Below are 25201 nucleotides of genomic sequence, written 5' to 3'. Positions count from 1 at the left end.
TAAACAAAGCGAAATATATTCTAATTTTTTTTGCACAATGTCATTGAGTTAATCGAATTTGCATTTAAAGTGTGCACTAAAATGTTCGGGTTGTTTATTTTTTATTCAAGGTGTGTGGTATTGTACATATCGCTTTTGGACGGCGCCTGAAAGTATGCGCTGAATTTATTGGTTTTGACACCTATTTATAAATTTATTTTAAAACGTTTTGCTTTATATTTGCAGACCCTTAAAAAAAAGTGAGAAAATAAAAAATTAGTTAAAAGTACGACGTATATCTTTTAAATTATCATATTTTCATACCATTGTGTTTAGTTGCTTTGGAAAATAAAATTTAAAACCATTTTTGATATCTCTTTTGCAACAAAATATTGATTTTCGTGTAAAAAATTGGATGAATAAATAGTAACAACCTTTTTTGTTTCTAAACGTTTTTAGTTTGACACAAATTATTCACTTGCATAATATGATAAATTTGGTTTGGTCTATAAATTTACTTAGAACAAACTAAAACCAAAATAGGTTAGAAAATTACGATTATTTTAATTTTGTAATATCTAATGTAATTCCTTATATGGATGTCCAACATTAGGATTACTTTTCACTTTGGATCATACCTTTCTTAAGAGTTTGTTGTAAATTTGTGTTAGTGCTTTACTTTTAGCTGTTTTTGTATTCTTGCGTTGGGACACCTAAATTCTTCGGTGGTAGATGGCCACACATTTCAGTAAACACAGTTTTAATATTTCATATCTAAAATGTTGCAAAATTTAATTTCTGAATATTTTATATCATTCTTTAAATTTTATTCGAATGTTTTAAAAAAACATCTACTTTTTTTTGTGCGTGATTGAACTATCCTGTAGTTCTTTATATATTTTGAAAGTTTTTACAATTTTGATGTGTTCAAAATGTTCATCAGATTATCATTTAGTCTCGCTGGAATGCACACATAAATTATAATGTAATAATATATCATTTACCTTCTGGTGTGTCGATTAAACTCGCCACATCTGTTCAACGTGTGTTTCCTATCCAAGTTAGCATGCGTAGACAACTTAAAACACAATTATACTACCCCAATTAAGTTTCACCCAGACAACTCCAATGATGTATCACAAAGTCCGTTTAACAGGTTGCCACATTTAATGCCGGGGGCAACCTTCCATTGCATAACAATTTCTAAAAATACAATTTCATTGCCATCAACTTAAACGCTTCCTAGCAATTACTTACATACCCGTACATACGTGAACTTGGTGCTTTTTTATCAACGCCGTTTCTCATACCACCCCTAGGTGACAAGGCAAAAGTTAAGATGAATTAAGGCAGATCATTAGGGTGGATGCACAAAAACGTGTAATTTATTAACAATTACAGGAGCATCGAACTTAGACTAGGCGTAATGCTAAATCGGGTCGTGACTAGTCACACTTAAGTAATTGTTACAAACTACCTAGGACTCGTAGCCAGAATATACGGATACAAGTGTTTACGGTTCTACAGTCACTTCAGTCATGTCGGGACTAAGGTCTAATCTATATTTAAGATAATTTACAAGGTAAGGTAATCCAACGGTGAAGACATGTATGGTACAAAAGTCGAGGCGGCTATACCTAATACTTAGGATGCGGATCTAGTGGTTAGACCCTCACCTTGTAGCTGAGCTTCATTAGCTTCTTGGAGCTGATCGGGCAGTTGGGCCAGAGATTGGCGCATCCCATCGGTCCGCTGAGATTGTCGCCCGTGTGGCGCATTAGTTCGCCCATGTGGGCCGCAAAGTACCATTTGCTCGGCGGCATGTTCATCATCCAGGGCATGGTGGGGGATCTGCAAATAGTGGGCACATTAGACGGAAGTTTCACTCCACAGCCGAGCACAACTGAACAAATGTTAAATATTATAATAAGCCATTATCATTTCACGCTTGGCTTGCCTTTGCGTTTGGAGTTCGCCCAAGTTTCGCTTTCAGTAGTTTTTTCGTATACCTGGATTCTAGATTGCCTCAGCCATTCACCTTGCTGTTGACTTACTCGACTCTATATACTGGGCGGGCTTTTACATTAGCCTCGGCTCACCTTCGTCTCAAGTGCGAGGTTACAGCTGAAGTTGAGGTAGGTTACAACCGCTGATCCATGGGATCAGTCGGGGCTCAAGTCTCAAATATTTGCCGCATTTAGCTAATCTAAATGGCGCTTTTTTTCCCCTAAGTGCTGCACTTTGGCCGTGGATTGTTCAATCCCCTGTGAGTCACCATCCACACAGTTAATAATAGTGGTTACTAGAAATTTAATGGGCTGCAATTGTAGAATACTGCACTCGATCCCTTCGAAACCTGTTTGGAATCTTTCGTAACTGCCTAGTATGCAAATGTTTGGTAGATCAGTTCACAACTGGTTCTACTTGTTGCACTTAACGGGCAAATATTCGTAAAATTCTCTAGCAAATCAGTACAAAAAACAAAAGTAAAGATCTACACATTTATATTTGCACAAATGGAGCAAGGACTGTCTGAAGAAAGCAAAGGAAAGTAAATCCAACAGAGCTTTTGGTTTGGATCCAATTTAATGATATTTTTTAATCATCTTAAAAATTGAGTAAATAAAACATTTATTGCCTTTTTCAAACACTAAAATTAAATAATCAGTGCATAATATTACTATTTCCCTTCAAATCCCAAAGAAGTGTTTGGTAAACATGAAATATTTTAATCCTTCTAACAAGCTTGGTTAATGTCAACCATACTATAAAATGATTTCTCATCGAAAACTAGAAGTAGTGGATGCTGTTGCTATTCGATGGTTTGTGCAAGTCACTGCCAACCGGTTTCAAGAGATTCTTTAAAACATCTATAAATTTTAGTATTTGCCGTGTTTGCTAACATTTATATTCAATTTCTCATGCTAGCTAATTTATAAGGCTATTGACAAGACTTTATTAGACTGAACTAAAGTTCTTTATGTCCATGTATAAATATAAGTAAATGGAAGCCATATAAAAAATAAAATAACAAGTACTTTGAGACAATAATTAAAATGCTTTATTAAAGATTTCATGGTAAATGTTGTTAATATTATTTAAATATTTGATTTGCAAAATCTATTTTCTCTATTATTTATATTTATTAATTTATTGGTACTTAAAAAGGTCTACTTCATACCTTGATTCTGAGTTTGTTCTTGGTTTTGTTTGTGCTCTATATTTCAGGTTTGTGGATGTTTGTCACTCACCTGATCAGTCTGAGCAGTTCCCGCTCCTTTTCGCTGAGCTGGTAGTCCGGTTTGGAGGCCAGTTCGCAGAGCATCTTCGGAAGACATGACTCCTTGATGGTGTCCGTCAGTTGGGACTTGGTCTTCAGACTTGCCCCAGTTACCACTGCCATTCCCGGCTTCAGGGATTGAGCCGCTGCCGAGAACTCATTGAAATCGTGCTCTGGAACAACAAAACACAAATAAGTTTGGTATGCATATTAATTAGGGGGTTGGCCCCACTCGATTTCGACATTTGGTTTTTTGTTCTACTGGCCGGCGCTCATTTGCATTGCATACTGCTTTCAAATTAAGATTTCGGGAACTGCTCAAATCGTTAAAAGATTCATTGGAATTTATTTATTAAGAAGCAAGATCGCAGATCCCAGCTCCAAGGTTGCCAAATCGAAAGCTAAAACAAAACAATGACTAATAGATGCTCAGAACAAATTGTCAACAAGAGGCAACAGCTTGTAAACAATTGGACAAATATGCAGGCAGACAAATACACGTAGAAATTGAGAGTGTGGAAAGCGTTATGAACAAAGCGAGTTCTGTTTAATTTTTTCGAGTGCATACAAATGCGATGAGTAAGCCAAATATTTATTTGGCTATATACGGTCAATCAGCTGTTGCGAATTTATATCCAACACTTAATAATGACTCCGTGCCCCGAACAAGGCCAAGTCAATGCGTTGAACTTTACTTTGAAAATTTGTTCAGTCATTCAACGCTCAGTTTTATTAATTATGGTCTCCAGTGGAATATTCATTATGCTACCAACGACTAAGGCAGGTTTTGTCGGATTTTTGACTTCGAATGCGGAACCGATGCAAAAACCCTATCGCGGTGTGAAAATCCAAACTTCAATCTGTTTGTTTTTGATAACAAGTATTTTAATTTATGCCCCTTGTTTTTCACTAATTTGACTACGAAGAAATGCAGTCAGGCATGACTCAGCTGGATTTATTGTTTGGTTTTTAGAATTAAAATTAAATAAACATTTGACACTGTTTTGCTTGAGAATTTTCGGGTTTTTATAAACATGTTTTTCTAACCGAACGCACTAATAAATTCTTGTATGTTATTAAGCTCCTGAAAAGAAAACATATCTTATTGTAATGTTAATTAAAGCTTAGAGTTATTGGTTTTTTTTAAATAATATGAAAAAAATCTTTGCAATATATTCTTTTTATTCAAATGTTTTGTATATAAAACAAATTAATTTTAAGAACAAGTCTGAATAAATTAGAAACTTAAATAATAAAAATTTTTTGTCAAATTCCAAAATTCAATGAACTTGACTCTTTCAAACTGCTAAAAATGCAGTTCTTGTTCGACCCCACCGATATAGAGTCAATTAAGTTGGCCCCTTCGACGGAATCAATTTGCTTTCCAAGTGCACGTAATTGAATGGAAATAAATACAAATGGATGTGCAAGCTCGGCATGTTTATCACGCACTGCATTCATCAGCTAAAGGTTGCGGCAAAGTGTTTCTTTATTTTGTATTATTTTTTTTTGGCCAAGAGAGAGACGTGGAAAGAAACCAAAATTGTCAATTCAGTTAATTTCCACCAGCTTTGGGGAAGATTGGGAAGGGCACGTGATATATCTCTATAGAGTGAATGGCGTTTACAAGATATAAACGTGAACATTCAAACACCGGAGATAATCAACTCCACTCTCGATTTCTGTTGAACTCGTTCTAGCAAACAACTTCTTCAGTTGGAACGGATTACGTCTGGAATCGGAACCGGTTATGGTCCACCATATGGCTGTATTTTTCCCAAACTCAAGTCGGTGTCTTGGGTTAGTTCAATAAATTAAATGTCACAAATCAAGTCATGTTTTCATCACTTCCTGTTTGGGGAAGCATGTCAGAATAATGAACTTTGAGTTTAAATAGAGACAGCGGTTTTGTCTAGACACCGCTTACGAAACTGGAATACTGAGCGAAAAACCCTATTTTCCCGCAACTTTTAGACTATGCCCACGCTAATAAACTAGCACTCGCTGAGAAAGTTCGGATGCAATTTAAGACCCTCTCTCAAGATGCAAAGCGAAAACTTGTTCGCTTGGAGTTTTATTACGTCAAGTTTATTTGCTTGGCATTTTTCCACTTTCACCTCGAGAAACACAAAAGAAAAGAAAATACCAACTCCAATGACTTTGAGATGGTTCAGCCATCTTAATGAACTGCGAAATCGTCTGGGGGTTATTTCTCTGTATGGTTTTGATAGGTTTAAATATAAGTAAGAAAAAACTTACAAAATCAAAAATATTTTTGTGTTGTTTTATTAATTTATCTTGTAAATTTACTTGAATGTTACTTACATTATAAATTAAAAATTGGAATAAAATCTATTTCAGCTACAAAGTTATAAAATTAATTAAACATGTTAAAAAACATTGTGGTAATGTTTTAAAGATTTGAAAACAGCCTGTGAATCTATTTTAGTTGAGATTGTCAAGTAAAACCCTCAAATTAAGGTCGAAATTTCGGTATCGAAGAATAGCATGGGTCTTAAAATTGTGTTGGTACCTCAATAGTAGTTTTAAAACCCTATGTCTTATGTATTTTGAAGTTTACCTCCGTACTCCATTTCCTGGTCAGTTTAAATTATAGCTAAAGCCCCTATGCACTGAACTCGCGACTTTCCTTTGATTTTATTAAAGTTTTATTGTCTCCACACACAGTCGTTCGAATGTCTTTTCCGGTTTCGCCACGACTTTTGTTGTGCAATGCCCAAATGTTATGTCATACGATAGGGTTCGATATTGTGTATGCAAATCAACGAGAAAGTGGACCCGAAGAAGTGTTTTCGAATCGCCTTTGAAAGCTCTTGAACGATCGGTTTGAACATGAACTTCGGTTGTGTTGAATAATAATGTGTGGATAGTTTATGGACTTCTGTGCGAATACTTAAATTTGCACAGGAAATGGATTGCATTGGGTAATAACATAAAGTCCAAAACAATATTTTTCTTACGAATTTCTTACGTAATTTTATGTAGTTATTTAGGTACGTTCCACGTAAGGTATATATTTTGTAAATTTATTAACATTTCTTTGAGGAGAGTTATTGCCAATAAAGTTTACTTTCCATGAGTCTAGCAATTCAAATTAACTACTCGGTTAATGAAGTCACATTCGTCATTCGGGTCATAAAAAACCTTATGACTATATTGTAGTTAATGGAAACTTTTTCTATGTGGAGTATCTGTTTATTATGCCAGACAATGTTCAATTTTAGGTAATTTTTAGGCACTTAAGCTTTCGGAACATTTCCTAGGAAAAGATTTAAAATCATTACCCAATATACTATTAATTCTATTCTGTTTTATTCGTAATGCCCGCATCATTAGACAAAAAAAAATGTAAGTGCTCACAGCAAAGTAATTATATTTCGCTTTAAAAACTCATGTATTGTAAGTGAAAATTTGATTTATGGTTGCACAAATGTGTTCTCCAAATGGACAGCATTAACTTTTGAAGTTGAGGTACACGTGTGTAATAAACAATTGTACATTAGTCTCCCCAAGCTCAGTTCCGGTTTTCACCTACCAAGCCACCAACAAAAAACGTAATTAAAAATTTAAGCCCGAATTGAGGCTTACACGTGCCCCCAGCACTTTATAAGTAAGCCTCCGTTTATAAAACGAAGTTAACCTTGATACGACAAAATACAAACATAAAGTTGTGGTATAACAAAAAAAATTTAAAAAAATCCCACAAAACAGTTGAAGTAGGCGAACGACAGAAACGAATTTGGAAAATGGTTAAGATTTTTAGCAACCTTAATTAATTAAAAATTAAATGTAAACTATTTTAACATTATTTTTTTTGAAGCTTTCCTCAAAATTCTTAGTGAAACTTAAAAAATTATTTTTTAATGAAAATTGAGTTGGTTAAGTTAAATTTAAAACGGCAAATGTTCTTCAGAATGCCTTTTTTCTATATATATGTTTTAAAAACGTATTTAAAAAGGAAAATTGCATAATTATTTTTAAATTTTTAAATATTTTAAGAACACAAAAATTAAAGATTTACTATGTAAGACAAAATAAATAATTGATTGTTAAGATGTTCACCACATTGAGAGACTACTGTATGTCCGAAATTTAAAACCAAAGTCCCAAAATGTGGCAATGAATGACGCCATGCGTGTAAAACATTTTGTCAATGAAAAATGGCAAAATTGCTTAAAAAAACAAGATGGGATAAATGACCAAACTAACCTTCAGTTATATCGATTTCGGCATTCTTCGACTGGAACTTGCTGGCCGCTGCAGCCGCCGGACCCGTTGGGGCACCACCCGCCCCCGCACCGCCCCCCGAGCGCACCGCGTGGGGATTGGGGTGGTTGGACTTCATACCGCCGCCATATCCAAAAAGATCGCCCACCAAAAGCAGGGAGACGATGCCGAAGATCATGAGGCGACAACGCCAGGCAGTGTCCATAATGGCCATAATCCAAAAATTGATAAATTCACACGCGTTTCACAATTTTTTCCAGATATACTTTTTGCCGTAGTAAATATATCAACTCTTTTTCGGTTTGTTAGCACCTGGCTTTTGACACTTTTTTCAATGGCAAGTCGACGAGTAAGAAACAAAAAAGGAAAGTTAGGGGGGAAAACGAAAGTAGTTTTTTACTCGCTTCTCGAAAATGTTTAAAAATTACTGCTGACGAACATGCAAAGAGCGGCAATTAAATTTGGCATTCAAGCGCACACAACTTGTTAGTAACTGTAAAGCCAAAATACAGATACAGGTAACACACGCGATAGCCACAGGTAGCACAGTGATTCTACCAAGAGAAACGATAGATACGTCCGATTCGACCAAAAGTTGCAGTGCCACTGAACTGAAGCGGGTCTCAGATATAACACTAAAGCTAGGCCCCGGCGATCAGCTGATCGGGAGAGGTAGTGAGAAGAGCCAGAGAGTCGGATCGAGTAAAAATAATAACCTGATACGGTACAGCTGTTCGGTGAGAGGCTCTTTATAACACTCCGAGAGACCTGGGCTTAGTAAATCTCAGAGCAGTGCGTACCTTTTAGCACCCACTGTACTGCGAGCGGTGGTGCTAATTGTCTGTGGCCAGTCGCAACCACAACTGTCCATCACTTGGTTAAAAAAAGGTTTGATTAAAGCCAGCACAAGTCACTTACTTACACACGTACCATGCTAGTTGTATACATGTATAAACTCAGTTAAACTGGGCGACTTACAGGTTTGATTACCCGATCGGGCTAACGACCTCAGGCAGGGAATTATGGCCCGCTTAGTTTAGCAAATTGTGGAAAGAAATTCCTTGAGTAATTGGAGTGAAAAGGCCCACCTGAGTGCTGCAATTAATTATATCAAGAAAATATTTACAAAGAAAGTAATATTATTTTAAAAATAATAGAATCATAAGCATAAAATGCAGAGACATAGAAGCTTAAAGAAATTTTAAAAAATTATAGGTACTGCCTTGTTCAAGAACAATCATAATTTGAGAACATTTTGCACTGTTGAAACACGGGTTTTTGATTGGCTATTTTATATACACAATCGTGGCTATGTTGAACTATATTTTTGCGAATTAAAACCAAACATGTTTTTAAATAAATCTCTTTTTTTGTGTGCAGTATCCCTTCCTTGACAAAAAATCTTTATTGAGAACGAACATGTGCAGATACTTCTTCTTTTTTCCGAGAAAAAGGATGCAGAATATGTGTGTATCACAACTGGCGAAAAAAGGTGCACACTCAACCTTTTATAAATATGATTCTTAGATTTTTACGACTCTTTTAGACTCCAGGATCGTCAAGTGTTACGAGTACAGTCAAACATGAATGCCAGATTTTTATCAAAGGAATTTTACTGAATAATGAAAAAATAATGAAGTGTTTCCTATCGAGTATTACAGATCACTTTGACCAAAGAATAAGCCAAAACAGAGAATCTACATTCTTAACTAATGAACCACATAAGTCAGTCGCGTGCCCGTCACGTAGGCCATTTAGTGGCACAGTAAATACTGAACCGACTTCCTCAGTTTTTATTTATTTACAATCCCCAGTACAGCTGCAAATTGAGCGGTAATCGAGCAGGTAGAAGGGTCATAGGACAGATTTATGACTGTGCTGACGAGGCCCACAGTGCAGTGCAGTTAAAAATAATAAAAGCCCGCCTGACCCTGCCAACTGGCAGTACACGAGAAGCCAGGCAGCAAAATGTTGCAATGACCAAAAAAAGGAGCCAGCAAATGGAGAGAGACTTTTTGGCCAAGAAACTTAACCAACCGGACGGCAAGTTGAATGCAATAAATGCGCAATCGGAACGTGACTTAGCCGTGGCCAACAATCACCCAAAAAACCATAACAAAAAACAACACCGAAACGTACTCAAATTAAAGGTAACAACAAGAACAGCGACAACTTTTTCCCCTGCTTAACTTGGCCAAATTGCAGTCAAGCGAAGTGCAACCGTCAAGAAGTGGAGGCAATTGCCACTGCTAACGGCAATCTTGAAGTTGACCAGCTAAACAAAAAACATTGTTAATTTCTCTAAAATTAATTTGTACATTTTTAGGGTTTTAGAGGAAGTTCCAATTAATATGTTATTAGGTATTTTAAGAGAGCTCCCTTTTAGGTCTCTGCATACATAGAATATTTTTTATTAAAATTTAATCAAACAAAATTTTTGTAGAAAAAAATTGTACAGTAGACCATCAAAAAATTATATTTATATATTACGTTGTTTCCAGATTTAAGTACATTTTTTATTTAAAGTGCAGCACCAAGAAATGGAGCTTACAAGTTGAGGCTATAAGTAAGGGGCAATTGACTGTTGTCTGTGCCACTGGAAACACCGTTCAGAACAGCTGCAAAAAGAATTCACTCCGCTCCGACTTCGTCTCTCAGAATTCATTTGTTTTGCTTGCCTTCAAATTGCAGTTGCCGCTGTCCTTCAGATGCAACAACGCCCTGTCCAAAAAACTACACCATTAAAAAAGGTTACTTTAGTCGAATTTTGGTGTACCCTAAAATATTTAAAATTTCTGAAGCTAAACTTGGGAAATTATGTACGTTGTACACATAAGAAGTGGGCAATAAATATCAATTTGAGAAAGGGTTTTTTTTTAATTTAAGAAAAGCTATTTATTAAGCTTTATTCTAATTCTAACAAAAATTTTGATCCCATAAATAGTGGTCAAAAATACTGTATTTCCCAATGAAAAAATAAATCTTTTTATCAATATATATTGTATACCTTGTTTTTTAGTTTATAGATTTAACTTATGAACCTTGCTTTCAAAAAGAGTATGTGGAAATATATATGTACGTAAGTACTAGTTTATACAAAACATTTTGCGCCTCGAAGGTTAAGCATCGAAAACCCAACAAAAACGCAATGTGGAAAAAGAGAAAAAAGACTTCATTACTGTCGGGGCAGCCAAGCATGGGGCTTAAAAAAGTAATTTAAAATTATTATTTTTACTTTATTAATGCCGCTAAAACCTTTGGGCCTGATGATGCAGATTAAGTTTAAGGTTCCAGCAGGAAATGCAAAATGTTGGCACATCGTTTTGATTGGGATAAAAATCGTGATTGACTATTAGAGGTTTTAATGAGGAGAAAATGTAAGTTAAGATTGTTGAGATTGCTTTTTTGCATTGCTGCTGGGTCAGTCAAACAAACTGGTTTTAAAATATAAAGCCGTCCCTCTGCAACATGAACATAATGTACAAAATTGCATGTGCAACCTTAAAATCATCTGACATTTTGTTTAAACTAATTTAATCTTAATTATTTCCGAAGCTGGACCTTCCCCGGACTAAAATAAAAATATTCATGTATATTAAGTAGAGTTCAAAAGAGCTTTATGAATTAAAATTTATTGGGACAAGCTGTTAACTGAGTTAGTGGGACATATAAACTGGTTCTTTACTGTGCTCACAATGAAAATATGACAATAGCTTTTTATGAAAGCCAATTGAATTTATATTTATATCTAGTTGACACCCATTTAGTACTTACAAAGGCAAAATGAGTTGTCAGTTTGTAAATATGACAAAAGGGTGAAGTATGTTTTCGGTCAATTATATAAATAATATTTTATCAAATAATACTTCGAAATATACAAGATAAAAGAATATTTTTAGGCATTGTTCTTTTGAAGTACAAAGTTTTCAATCTCAGAAAAATAGAGAAAATAACCAATTCGAAAGATAAAATTCATTTTAACATTTGAACTGAACTTTTGTTCTCTACAATAATTATTATAATGAGTTTTAAAAGGCATATTTGATCTAATTGAATCAACATTCGCTAATTAAAGACATTTAATTCCCCGAGCTTAATGAATCCTTGGATTGCGTTGTCAATTAAATTAAGTAGAAGCAATAAATACGCGGGTAATGCCAGCCGATTGAAGAACTCACACCCCGTGAAAGAAACGGAAACGGAAGCAGCAGCCGAGTCTTTGGTGGTGTTTGCATTTTTTACTTCATTAGGAAGGGCGGTGCAGGCTAAAACCGCCTCAAACACCTCGGGAAAATAAACCGAGACCGCAGGAGCAGGAGCAGAAGTGAAAGACACCGCCCGCGGCTTCCATTTACAGCCTGCTTAATTTATGCTAAACGCGTCGCGTCTTTGCATTTAATTGTGAAATTAAATTTGAAGCGATTAATGTTGACACAACATGCGATTAGTGCAAGAGTTGGGCACTGCAAAAATATATTATAAAATAAGACTAGTTCCACTTCTCTACTACTATTATTCTTATATATTTAAAAAATGCTTACATTAAAATATCTATTAAATAATTCGAAAAAATTGATGTATAAAATAAATAATAATTAAAATTTACAAAATACTATTATACCAATGATCTAAATCTTACAATAATTATTTAAAAAAATTTTTTTTTATATTAGAAAACAATGTTTATCCCAACTAACACTTGATAAACTGTAATAAATATTAATAAAAATTATAAAACGACCATTTGTTTTATTTTTAATAAATATTTGTGCCTTCTTCTCAAAGTGTAAGTATTTGCGTGCATGCGGTTTGCCCTTTGGGCTTGGCTCGGTTGGCTTGGTCTAAGAGGTGGAGATACTAGCGGATATCTATTAGCCAATCGCCTCGCATTTGGCAAATTATCGTTGTTTATAATATGACAATATTCGATGGCAGCGACAGCGACACATACAAGCTTTGCATAAACAATAATTAAATGTAGCCAAATTAAATTTTACACAAAAGCAGAACACAAAGTGACAGCTGGGCGGTCCTTTCCACGGCCTTTCCTGACCCATCCAAACCCGATTTCCCCACGACTTGGAAATGTCTGCATAATTATGTGGTACATGTGGGTGGGTGGAAATGCCTCAGTTGAGTGGTTGAGTGCATGTGTGAGTGTCGTGGCTGATAATATGCAGTTTAATTACAGAACACCAATGCCCACAAACAACAATAACGAGGGAAGATTGGGCCTCTCGGGATTCCAAAAACAAATACTCTTACCAAGCCACATTCTTAAAAATAAATCATTTTATATATATCAAAAATACAAGGATACTCAATAAAAATACAAAAATTCCAAATAAAAAATGTTTTTAAAGGCAAATTTCAAAATTTGAATATATACACTGAGAAAATTCTGACGTTCTCATCTGAGTTGAAAATATTTATAAAAATAAAACGACATTTTTAAGTCGAAAATGTTTTTATTTTGCTCGAATCAAGTTGAATTGGGGGTATTTAAAAACATTGTATGTACAAATAAACTATTAGTTCAGTCCTTAGTGTATACTTATCAAAAAGTTGTTAAATAAACTCAATTTAACTTTTCTCTTCTCACCATTTCGTTCTTATATTGATACCAAAATAAACTTACACGGTTTTTAAGAACGAATGTTCACAATTCAAGAACAACGTTCTCAATTCAAGAACAATTTTCTCAATACAAAAACAATGCTCTTAGATAGTTTTCTCTGTGTAGATATTCAGGATTCCACGTAGGTACTCTTTCATAACATTTAAAACATTTATTAAAACCAATATATTTTAATCTCATAATCTATATTTTAGATCCCAGATATAAATTTCCAAAGTGATGAATCAATGTTTTAGGTACCTACATCTTTCTAGTGACTTGGTTCTTAAGTTTTAAAAAATGAAAAAGGCAATTCTACATGTACTTAAAATGAAAATATACAAGTTTTTTGTTAAATATTAATTTTAAGCTTGTCGGATAAAATTTAACTAAACATCAATTCTTGGTTTTTATAGAGCAAAACAGTTACACAGTATATAACAAATGGAGTGATGGGAATGATCAACAATTTATGTTCAATGCAAATGAATTGGTTTTTTACGAAGCAATAATCAAAAATGTCCCTGAATAAATGCTTATGTTATGTTTACATTTTCGACCTCTAAAACCAATATGTCCCAGGCAACGAAGAGTACTCAGCGGTATGGTCAACATTTTGCTGCATAAATTCAAATTAGTTTGAACTGCCTTAACCCCACTTCCACCCAGCCAAAATCAACCCGAGAAGCCTTTATCTGCACCTCCCCCTATTAAAGACCCACCTCCTTTCGTGGCCACGCATCACTTTTAATTTTCCATGCGAGACAATGTTCTTGGTCCTGTCAGGTGCATAACTGTATTATCCTCATATGCCTGGCAGGATATACACATGTATGCGAGTGTGGATCGCTGTTTATTGGCATCCATTAGATAAGGGAATTTACGCGAATGCAATTGATCGGCTTCGCCTCGACTTCAAAGGGTATTGTCGTGCTTTGTCCAGTTAGTCGTGATTAGTGTCATTGGATGGTATTTGCGGTTACGCGGTGGCCTTAAATTGAATTTGTAAGGACGGATGGATCTAATAAAATTATAAAACCATAAAAACCATATTTCCTAACAGGCTTGCTGAGTCGACAATATTATTAATAATTATCTGTAAATCGGGTCCTTCATATTAAAATAGGAATTAATCGAATTTTTATGGCATCCCATATTTGTAGTGCTAACGGTCGTGGCTTCGAATCGTTTTGATTTTTTAAAAATTGTATTCGAAATTCCGAAATATCAAACAATTTATATTCCTAAGATTATAAGATAATATGTCGAAAACACCGAAGCTATAATTTTAATCCCTTTTTTCATTCTTAGCTATAGCTATAGGATATAGTCCTATCCGGCTCGGGTATAGAAATAAAACTGAACAACATAGTTCACTATCCCTAATGCGTAAATTATACATAACTTCCAAAATTATTAAAGTGTTTTATTTTTAGAAATGAGTGAATCGTCTGGCGATGATCCAGATGCGGCCTGCGTAGTGTTTTACGGAATGTATACCATAGTCGTTGGAGTCCTTGCATTGCTGGAGGCGCTGTATATAACGTGTATATTCTTCGTGTATATGTATGATGACAGAGAAGCTCTAATGGTGTTTGTCGCTTTACTAACCATTGGTTATTTGATTGTCAGCGCCACGTACGTTGTTGCTGGGACTTTGTTAGTGGTCGGAATGAAAAGGGTAAAGTGGATTTTAACTAATTTAAATTTGAAAAATATTAATGTTTTATTTGGATGTATCCCAATATAGCGCTCAATAAAGTTATTTAGATGTGGAAAAATTCTAAGCTATTTCTATCCAATTTTTTCCTTCCCTCTCGTATATACAATAAGTAAGAAAAAGTTGTAAAAGACTGTAAATTTTATAATGATTTTCCATTATTTCTAATACTCTGATTTTGCCTTTTAGTTGTACACTTTATTTGCATGCCGAAATTACGCAGGTATTGCGAAAGGACCTGGCACTGAAAAAACCATAAGATGAGTCGTTTCTTCGATTTATTCACAAAATGTCAACGCGGTACACGCCCCTATAAATCTATTGTAGTGTAAAATTACGGCCAAATGCTTGGAAATGGCAAAAACAGGACTTAATTGTAATCTATTACCGTGCGAACGTTAGTAATATTTTTTTTGTGTGAAGCTGAGTTAGTCCGAATTATTTCATTTAAAGCTTACTACAATAATTAAATTTCTATGAAGGGCATTCCAAATTCCAACTTACTGTAACTTGAAGTTTTTGCAATTTGGTGCATAGTTATTGGCTTGCGCGGAACCACTGGGATTGATATGGGGGATAGATCCCCCACTCGGGTAAAAAAATGAAAAACATAGAAAATATTAATGGGGTTTTTCAATTAAAATTTGTATATTAATCTAAATTTTTTATTTTTACTCTACAAAACTTTTATTTAATATATGAAGGAATACTTTATTTAAATTTTATATAGGGTTCAAAGATGGTTTACATATTCCTTGCTCGTAGATTAAAAGACTATATTGTTTTCGGGAAAGGGTTTGTTACAGGTAGAATTTATGTATACGGTAAGTTTCCTTGTTAAGTTTGGAAAGGTTGTATCCTATTTCTTCCCAATACCAAACATTCTAAATGGAGAGACGGACATGGCTAGATCGACTCGTCTACTGATTTCGATGAAGAAACTTGCTAGGAACCTAAAATTAGATAATACTCAATAAGCATTAATTAATTAAAAGCATTGTGACCTATTCATAAAAAATTGTGAATTTAAATTTGAAACCTGAACTGACCAAAATATTTTTAATTAAACTCACTCTTATGCCATTCATTTGTCCCCTTATTTTTATAAAATTGTCTGAAATGCCGGAAGAGAGAGGTACTTTTACACACACATATGAATACAAGTAGTAAAGTGAAGGATAAATTATTTTTGTACGAATTGTTGACCAGCAATTATTATTTTCAGCCCAGTCCCATCCGCTTTAATTACAATTACTCTTGTTCGCTTATTGTATTTATTGTCGGCTGATAACTTTTTTCGTGTTAATTAGTGTAAGTATGGAGCAGGGGAACTACCTGGGTTTTTGTACTTGTCGTCACTATTTGAATGGTAAAAAAATGAATTGAATGACAGTTGGTCGAGAGAAAAATCAACAACATAAAACCCCTGAAGAGTGTATTAAATGGCCAAACATAATAAAGTTCCTATAGCTGGAGCTCAAATTTAAGTAAATGATTGTTCTATGCGTAATAAATGGAAATAAAACAGAAATTATATGAATTACATATATGACACATTGTTTATACAATAATGTGGGAAGTTAAATAAAGTTATTTGCATAGTTTTGTTTGCTCCTATCTGATGACTCAGAAAATTGTAAATTGGTTTTAATTTTATTCAAAGAATATTTACTGCATCTTTGCTAGGAAGTTTGATATGACGTTTTATTGGCATAATCCCAATATTAAATATATTTTAGTGGCTGGAAAAGTAATTTTTACTTTGTCTATCTTCCTTATCGTGGGCAAATAAATTGTTTTTAACCATAACTGTCAGTTTTTTAATTTTTCACGAGATAATCGATTTTAGGAAATATAAATCTCGATTTCGTTTCACGTATGCCCGTAACTGGGTGGCCCCATCCCAATCACCCGTCAAGTTTTATGAGCATTATGAAATTTGTATGCAATCGACAGAAGTACAATCGAAATTATAATTCAGCAAATAAAACAAAAAAGTAATAGGGAAACTTAAAGCATCGACGAAATTAAAGAGTATTTGTTTATGAATTTTTGGCCTGACGAATCTTAAGTTCAGAGATGAAACGTAGTTAGACGTAAACAAAAACATTATAGTCTAATGAGTTTCTTAGATAAATAATGTAGCATGCTTGCTATCTACAGGTTATTTTTTACTAAATTTGTTAATGAACCCATTTTTGGGAGTTGGGTAGAATAAAATAAAAGTAATACTTTGAATAACCTTTGCATCTGATATCACAGACATCATAGATAAGGAATAAGAAAACCCAATGCGAAAACTAAATTGCTTACACGTCTTAGAAATTATAACTATAAGCAATTGAAAAATGGCGCTTATAAAACGAATCTAAAATTTGAAGAACTATACATACTCTATAAGTACAAAGAACTAAAATTGGTAAAAAAAAAACTAGGGCATTGCGAGTGCGACTTAGAAGTCCCAGATTTTAGTTCATAATGTTTTGTTTACATCTCCGATGCCTGATGTTAAGTACTTAAATGCCTGGGGACGAGCAAAAAGAGTCACTTCAATTTCGCAGCGGCATCGATTTGAATACGCTTATAATATACATCTTGGGTGTACGAAATTCGTATGAATAAATATGCGCAGTGTTAATACCGCTGTCGACCCGACAGTTGCTCTTAATCGGTGCATTGCACAATGCGAAACCAAGTGCAAAACTTTAAAATCGTTTAGTTCTTACACTCGAAAAAACAAGAACCAAGGATTAAAAACAAATAGTAAACTAACATAGAAAACGAATATATAAGTATTTTACAATACCCAGCATGTATCATATAATGCGTTTAAAATGTTTTAAAATGTTTACAAATTGAATACAAATTATTTGCATAACAGGTTTCTTAAATACCTATTGCTTGGCCATATATAAAAAATTAAATAAAATCTTTTAAAACTTTTACTTTTTGTAAGACAAGTAATTGACAGTTTTTGAAAAATGCGTCTGAACGTAGCTTAAATTGAGACTTGGTTTGATTTTATCCAAGTGTAAGTCCGCTTAGCAGCAAACTTTTCTGACCCTTGGGTCTGGTGACCCTTCAATAACTGTCTCTGCGTCTGTGTACCGCTTAAAACGCTTGATGCGACATTGCTTCGAGGCAGTTGCTATCTGGAACCCTCGTCGCAATGTTCTGGCTCGGTTTAGGCCTTCCGTTGATCGCGTTGTCCTTATACCTGCTATATGTCTTCGAACGCCAAAGGAGGATCGATTGCCTTACCCGCAATTGGCCAGCTCCACCGGCCCTGCCGATCATTGGCCATCTGCACATCCTGGCCAAATTGGTGGGACCGCATCCTCTTCGCCGCGCCACCGAAATGATCAACACCCATCTGAAGGATCATCGCGGGAAACTTTGGATGGGCACTAAGCTCTACCTGGTGGACTGCAATCCCAAGGATATCCAGGCTTTGTGCAGTGCCCAGCAGCTCTTGCAGAAGACCAACGACTACACGATCTTCGAGGACTGGCTCTGCGAGGGTCTCTTCACGAGTGGTTTCGAAAAGTGGTCCCATCGCCGGAAGATCATCATGCCAGCCTTCAATTACGCCATGATCAAGCAGTTTGTGAATGTCTTCGAGAGGCAGTCACGGATTCTTCTGTCCAGGGTTACGGAGTTTGCAGAATCCGGGGAACCATTGGATTTCCTCAAGCTGATCAGCTGCTTCACCTTGGACACTATTTGTGAAACGGCCCTCGGGGTATCTGTGGGTGCTCTCTCGAGTGCCAAATCGGACTATCTGGATGCTGTTCAAGAGTAAGTTAGTTGCTTTTGTACTGTAGAAACGTGACATCGGGGACACCTTAGTTTTGTATAAATTAACAAATGATGATTAAGCATCACAAGTTCGTAAATCCAAACAAACCTTTGTTCAGACACAAAAATACTAGTTGACTCTTTCGCTCAACAAAATGTGAAAACTTTTATTTACTCAATTTCCGATCCACAATAACCACAAATTTTACCAAGGATTGTGGTTTATTGATGCTATACATCCTACCGAATACAACAGATAATTATCCTGTTATTTTGTATATATTTACTTCATAACAAAAAGTAAGTATATTACATGTAACAAATACCAAGCTTCATGTTTTGCATTTGTCTATTTTTTTTTTGCTAGATCTATCCGGATTGTAAATTTAATTGCCTTCTTGCAGAATCCTTGTGATCATCGACACCCGGTTAAAGAACCTTTTCTACCGCAGTTCCTTTATATTTCGTCGCACATCGCATTTTAAACGGGAGCAAGAGCTACTTAAAATCCTTCATGGTTTCACTGAGGGCATTATCCAAAAGCGATTGGATGAGATCAGTCAGGATGCGGAGAATTTTAATACCGATAGCACTAAGAATGCGGAACTGGAAGGGGGCAAGCGGACGCTCTGCTTTCTGGATAGTTTGCTCCAGGCAAAAGGACCCTCTGGTCAGCCCTTGACAGTAAAAGATATTCGCGAGGAAGTGGATACCATTATATTTGGAGGCTTTGATCTCACGGCCACCACCCTGAAGTTCTTTATGTACAACATGACCCTTTATCCGGAGCACCAGGAGCGTTGCCGTGAGGAAGTGTGGTCGGTTTGCGGCAAGGACAAAAGGGAACCCATCTCCATGGAGCAGGTGCGTCAACTGGAGTTCCTGGAGGCTTGCGTGAAGGAGACACTGCGGATGTATCCTTCGGGTCCGATCACGGCCAGGAAAGCCACAGCTAACTGCCAAATCAGTAAGTCTTACTTAATTCTAACTTTAAAATTGTATTAGTACCTATAACAAGAATACTAAACAGAAATGCTAGATATTCTATCTGGAAATGAAAGAAATACCTTTTTTTATTATAATTTTTATCCGCCTTCAATTCGCAGATGATTTTTTCATACCCAAGGGTAGCGATGTGATCATTTCCCCAATTTACATGGGTCGCTGCAAGGATTTCTTCCCAGATCCGTTGGTCTTCAAGCCAGATCGCTGGTCGAGTGGAGCGGAGCCCAAGATCGAGGCCACCACATTTATACCATTTATGACTGGGGCACGGAGTTGTTTGGGTCAACGATATGCGATGGTGATGCTCAAGGTGGTTTTAGCCCACCTGCTGAGGAACTTCCTATTCGAGCCCCTTGGCGAGCGACAGGTGAAAATGAAGCTCAACTTTGTGATCACCCTCCATACCGTCGATCCCTATCTTTGTAGAGTAAAAAAAATCGATTGAGTCTAGCCATGAGTCTATTGACTTGGCCAAGACCTTTGACAATAAAGTTAGCTTATTTTGTAGATACTAATTAAGTCCTTTCTTTATTTCTATTGTTTCGACGTTATTTAATATTATAATCAATTAATACGATAAATCGATTAGGTATAGTCTGGTTAGTTTCAATTTTCATCTAATTTATTTATCTATAAGTTTATATATATATTGCTGGGTATTGCAGTTTTGGCTTATCACAGTTGTTGCCTTCTTGGGTTTAACTTTGTCTTGACCTAACAAATATTTATAGTGTGTATATTAACAAACAACTAAAGCATTCGTGTAAGATTTGCCCATATGAAGTTAAATGCATTAAGATATTTCAAGTTAAAGTACTGTCATCTTTAAAATACACCCTTATCAATTCGATTCACTTGGTTCCTTTCAAAAAGGTTGAATTTCTTGACGAAGCACAACATTTCCGTTTTTAATGATATATAAAAAAAAGAATTCTGTACAATTTTATGTGATTTGAGCGGGCGCGTTCGTCTAGAAAATAATTTCTGGCTGGCGTGGATTTTTATTGTGCCAACCGAAGAGCGGAAAATCAACAAACATTTCCTGGCGCTGTAATAAATAAAAATGCATAAAGCAGCCACCAAACCGTCGCCAGTCAGTCACTCGGTCCGTCCTCATCCTGGGGAAGTACACACACTCCCATATCACCATTATCCGCCGGCATCATCATCGGATTCCGGTGCAAATTATGAGCGCTGCCTGCTTATTATCGTGGCAGCCACGGGGGGCGGAGGAGGCGGAATATAAAATGCAATTTATTTAAATAAAAATCAAGTTTAATTCGCAGTGTCGTAAATTTTTCTTTTATTTTTCATACCCTTCAGCTCGTCCCGGGCATTGAATTTCACGCTTTTGTTAACAAGCGCATAAAAGTTGGTTCTATCTGCCAACTGATACGTTTCTGGTATTGGAACTGGAAGAAGGGGTTCGAAGATTGTTGAACTCAGTGGCTGATTGGTGGTGGGAGCCTGGGGTGGGTTGATTTTTATATTATGGCAGTGCATTGGGGAAATAAAAGGTTCCAGCCAATTTCCAAGCTTCGGAAATCGATTTAAAATAATGATGAAAATTTATATTAATTTGCAAATAATTTAAAAATATTTAACAAGAAGATCTAATTTCTATGCACTGGTGTAAAAAGCTTTGAACTAAATTATAAATAACAAATATAACGCTAAAACAATAATTACTATCTTTTTTAATATAAGTTACAATAAGACAATGCACTTGTAAATGTATTTAATAAACAAAAATTGTAAATATAATGATCCGAGATGAAGGATCAGATCATCCTATATGTGGTGAATTGCTTAATTTCAATTAAAATAAATTTTAAAGCCAATGAATTTTGAAGTTCAAATGACCATGAGATTATCTTGGTTAATAATATAATTTTTATACATATTTAATTACTTAATTATTTAATTTATTTATATTGAGTGTATAAAATTTCTAAAAATCAGTAAATAAAATAATTTTCAGATCAAAGCATGGTAATAAAAGTAACTAGTTTATTTAACCAATTGTTATTATGTTCAGTTCCACGTTTTCACTTGTATCCCGATAACTTCCATAATACTCAGTTAAACAAATTTGTAACAGAATTCAAAATGCTAAGAGCTGTATAAAAAGTGAAACCATTTGATAAACAAATTAAGAGCAAAATTTTTTAATGTCCACTCGGACTTTTATGACCAACCCTACCCACTAAGCTCCTTTCCAAATCCATCTTGAAATTAAAATATGGGCCCTAGAAACATGTTCCCAAAATTTTGAGTGCTTGGCCAAAGTTTTACGATCGTTTTATTGGGTTTGCATTCGCGGAGAGGCTTTAACCCTTCTGTTGGCACCCGCCATAACTTAATTATCCATATGAATCCTTCAGGCTTTTATTGCGACCTAACCCCGCGGCTTTAATTATGATTAGTACTTGGTGCGTCTCTTCTTTTTAGTGTCAGATGTCATATTTTTATTTATCTAAATTCGCAGATCTTCACGGTGGCTTTCTTGGGGTGTCGTCGCCTATTAAACAGATATGAACTCCAGGTCCATATCCTAATCCCGGTCCAGACTTGACGCAATGTTTAATTGCTGCTGACTGGGCGCAGTTTTCATTTACACGATTTTTATGTCCAGCATCTGTACATCGTGCATAAGTTTATGATGGAGCATAATTCACGGCCTCGTCAATGAAATGGTTTAAAAGGCCCAAGGCGAGGGTTCTTAATTATAATAAATTCAAGGGGTTTGAGGGCGTTTTGCATTATAAATTTTATTTTTGAATGGCCTAGAAATTATTTCGCTCTTTTGGGAGCCAACCAACTCACAGGACATATATAGGAAGGGAAAAGAAAAGTTTGTGCAAGTTGAGATCTGGATTTTGGAAGTACTTATTAAGAAAAGAGTCAAGTCTTGTTTAAATTACTTAATATTGTTAGGAAAAATTACTTTACTAGTAAGAAAAACTATTTATTTTAGTTTTCGTTAAATAAATGTCAAAAAGTCATTAAAAAAAGTATTTTGCTTATGTGCTTTAAATAAATATTGTAATAAGTCAGTATCATTGTTAAAAAGGATGTAGATTCTATCTACTAGATAGTATATTCACTTCCATAATGTAATAAATTTTTTTTTAAAAAGCACTTTGGCACTTTAATAATGTATTTTCCTTAAACAATATATACTTTTTAAAGCATTGTATCATTTTAACTGGTGAACTCAAGCCTAAAGAGGCTTGTTACGACCAAATGTGGTTTTCCTCACCGCATTCCGGTCAATCCACATTCATTTCTCATTGTTTCAAGTTAAGTAAACCATACTCCAACCCAAAATGTGAAAACAAATGAAATCCGCCTGCGAGTCGTGGTTGTTTGAGGTGAGCTGTGGCCAAGTGATGTGTGATGGGTTTTTGGATAGGGTTATGAGGGAGTGGGAATTTCGGCCAGAGTGGGTGGGTGGGTTGAAGGCGACTTTGAAGTAATCCGCACCGGTGACATTGCCCCACGGCTAAGCCTCATTTGTGGTTAAATTGTGTCGCCGGGCGGCAGCTGAAAGTCGATTACGTCAATATTGTCCTAGGTTTACGACGGCCCCCCGGCTAATGGCTAATGGATGGTGCTTCTGGATCGGATCGGGGTTTGGGGGTACATATTTGCGATAAGCTGTAAGTTTGCGGCCCAGCTAGCCGCAGCTCATATGCTAATTAGTGTGGCATACTTTAAGGCTCCCCAAATGCATTAAATCGGAAAACTTAACGATCCAAAGAGGGCGCGGCTTTCAAACGCCCATATGCGAACAAGGCTATAAACTTTCTGTATAAATACATAAAAATCCGTTGGAATACATTTAGGAATCGAATTACAAGCGAGTTGCGAAAAAAGGGAAGCAAATAAAAGGAGTAGCTGCTCTACACATTAAAAACGCATAAAAATTGGAAAAAAAAACTCTACAGCAGCCAAAACAGGAGTAAAAAGCTACAACTAAAGTGGCTATGAGCATAAAAATCTTGATAGGATTGCAGTTGGTAAAGGGATGGGAAGCTTTTGCACAGAAACCAATTGAAGCAATCAATTAAAATTGATCAACGAAGTTGAATCACGTGTTACAATATTCCGCATCCAGTTACATGGAGCATGTGGGGATGCAATAAAGTAACAATAAAATTCGAAACCATTAAATTTTCTCAAGTGCCGAGATTGAAATTACTTTAAAGTCCTTAATCTGATAAAATTCGTACAATTCTATAGGATCTCCTTCCAATAAAATATCGATGGATTCTTATTGTTTTACTTAAGAAGTATAAAAAATAATTCCCTTCAGAAATGTTTAGAAATTTAAGAAAAAATGTTAAAGACCAGTTTACTTTTTCCTAATGTCAACTGCAAATTCCGGAAGGGATAGCCAACCAAAATGCAAAGCGAAACGCAACCGTTTTGCTAATGTAATTAACCGGTCTGCAAGGAAAATGCACAAAAGCAAGAAATTAGTAAGAAAATAGAGTGAAGAAAAAATGGTAATGCTTCGAAATAGAAAGGGGTAAGAAAATTACAAACTGTTGGTACAAAATGTCAACCTAAACTTTTTATGCACAACAGGGAATGGAATAAATGGACAAAAATACAAGGAACATCAGCAGCTGTCTTGGTCAGAAGGTGGCTAATTACACTGCACAGCAAACAAAGAAATGAAGCAGAAAAAAAGGTGAATGGAAGGGAAAAATTAAATGCTGTTCTTCGGGGGGGGCGAAATTTGTTTTGGTGAAGACATTAAACAGAAGCCAAAGCGGCGAATTCCGGGCACGTAGGAGTCACAAAAAATAGTAATACAGAATTAATTAAAACAAAAATTGCTTAAGGAAATTGTATTTTATCTATATTATTGCAGGTCCTGAGACAGGGGAAATTACGCAGCTTGTCAGCAGCACATGATGCAGAAATACAAAACAGCCACAGAACAAAAACAGAAAACAGAGCACAGGCACCGGCAAACAGTTCGCCCATATTCAGTGAAGTTTTGTGTGTTTTGCATAAAGTTTTGTGGATCTGAAAACCAAACATTTATACATGCCAGCCACTTGAATGTAACAAGCCAAAGTTCAAAGCTCAAACTTTTGCCCACACTTCAAACCCCGAAGTGGCAACAATGTTGTGCCCCATATCAAATATCCAGGAAGCATGTGGTGCGTTGAGTGTGGTCAGGGTGGATCAAGTTGGACAATCGAAAAGTTTGGCTAACATAAAGGCAGAGGTGCGAGTTCAATTCCCCAGAATGTACCAGAAAATTGTGTTTTATAACCAGAGGGTAGACACCTTAAAATAATAATATTGGAATATATGCATGTCTATTTCAGATAAACTTATATTTTGTCTAAGGAAAACAATATATATTTTTTTAATATACTTCGAATCATTACTATCGTCAAAAAGAATAATTATTATTTTTATTAATTTAATTTTTAAAGCTCTATTTTTTACCCGTTTATAAGTGTTCAAGGAACTTTTCAAAGAAGGGTTATAAATCAATGGAGCATTACTCAGACGGCTGCAATCCTTAATT

General features: G+C 35.4%; 3 protein-coding genes across 4 annotated transcripts; 2 read left to right on the top strand and 1 right to left on the bottom strand.

The window, feature by feature from the left end:
• Window positions 1-1336: 1336 nt before the first annotated feature.
• On the bottom strand, window positions 1337-8102 carry LOC119554748. The gene is made up of 3 exons (XM_037865773.1): window positions 7490-8102; window positions 3231-3432; window positions 1337-1830 (listed from the first exon to the last, which is right to left on the bottom strand). The coding sequence occupies exons 1-3, from the start codon at window positions 7719-7721 to the stop codon at window positions 1644-1646; spliced, it is 621 nt and encodes a 206-aa protein (XP_037721701.1). The 5' UTR covers window positions 7722-8102; the 3' UTR covers window positions 1337-1643.
• A 6422-nt stretch (window positions 8103-14524) lies between these two features.
• Window positions 14525-15337, top strand: LOC119554713. Of its 2 annotated transcripts, XM_037865727.1 has the most exons (4): window positions 14525-14690; window positions 14757-14805; window positions 14875-14956; window positions 15034-15337. In XM_037865727.1, the coding sequence occupies exons 1-4, from the start codon at window positions 14563-14565 to the stop codon at window positions 15090-15092; spliced, it is 318 nt and encodes a 105-aa protein (XP_037721655.1). In that variant the 5' UTR covers window positions 14525-14562; the 3' UTR covers window positions 15093-15337. The 2 variants fall into 2 exon arrangements, with proteins under 2 accessions (XP_037721655.1, XP_037721654.1); XM_037865726.1 differs by having other exon boundaries at window positions 14525-14805; window positions 15034-15335.
• Window positions 15338-17868: 2531 nt separating this feature from the next.
• On the top strand, window positions 17869-20166 carry LOC119553308 (probable cytochrome P450 312a1). The gene is made up of 3 exons (XM_037863634.1): window positions 17869-18642; window positions 19047-19609; window positions 19749-20166. The coding sequence occupies exons 1-3, from the start codon at window positions 18014-18016 to the stop codon at window positions 20090-20092; spliced, it is 1536 nt and encodes a 511-aa protein (XP_037719562.1). The 5' UTR covers window positions 17869-18013; the 3' UTR covers window positions 20093-20166.
• Window positions 20167-25201: the final 5035 nt, after the last annotated feature.

Source organism: Drosophila subpulchrella, chromosome 3L (genome assembly GCF_014743375.2).
Source record: "Drosophila subpulchrella strain 33 F10 #4 breed RU33 chromosome 3L, RU_Dsub_v1.1 Primary Assembly, whole genome shotgun sequence".
Lineage (NCBI taxonomy): Eukaryota > Metazoa > Arthropoda > Insecta > Diptera > Drosophilidae > Drosophila > Drosophila subpulchrella.
Note: the sequence above shows the minus strand (reverse complement) of the source record. Positions and strands in the feature narration are given on the sequence as shown.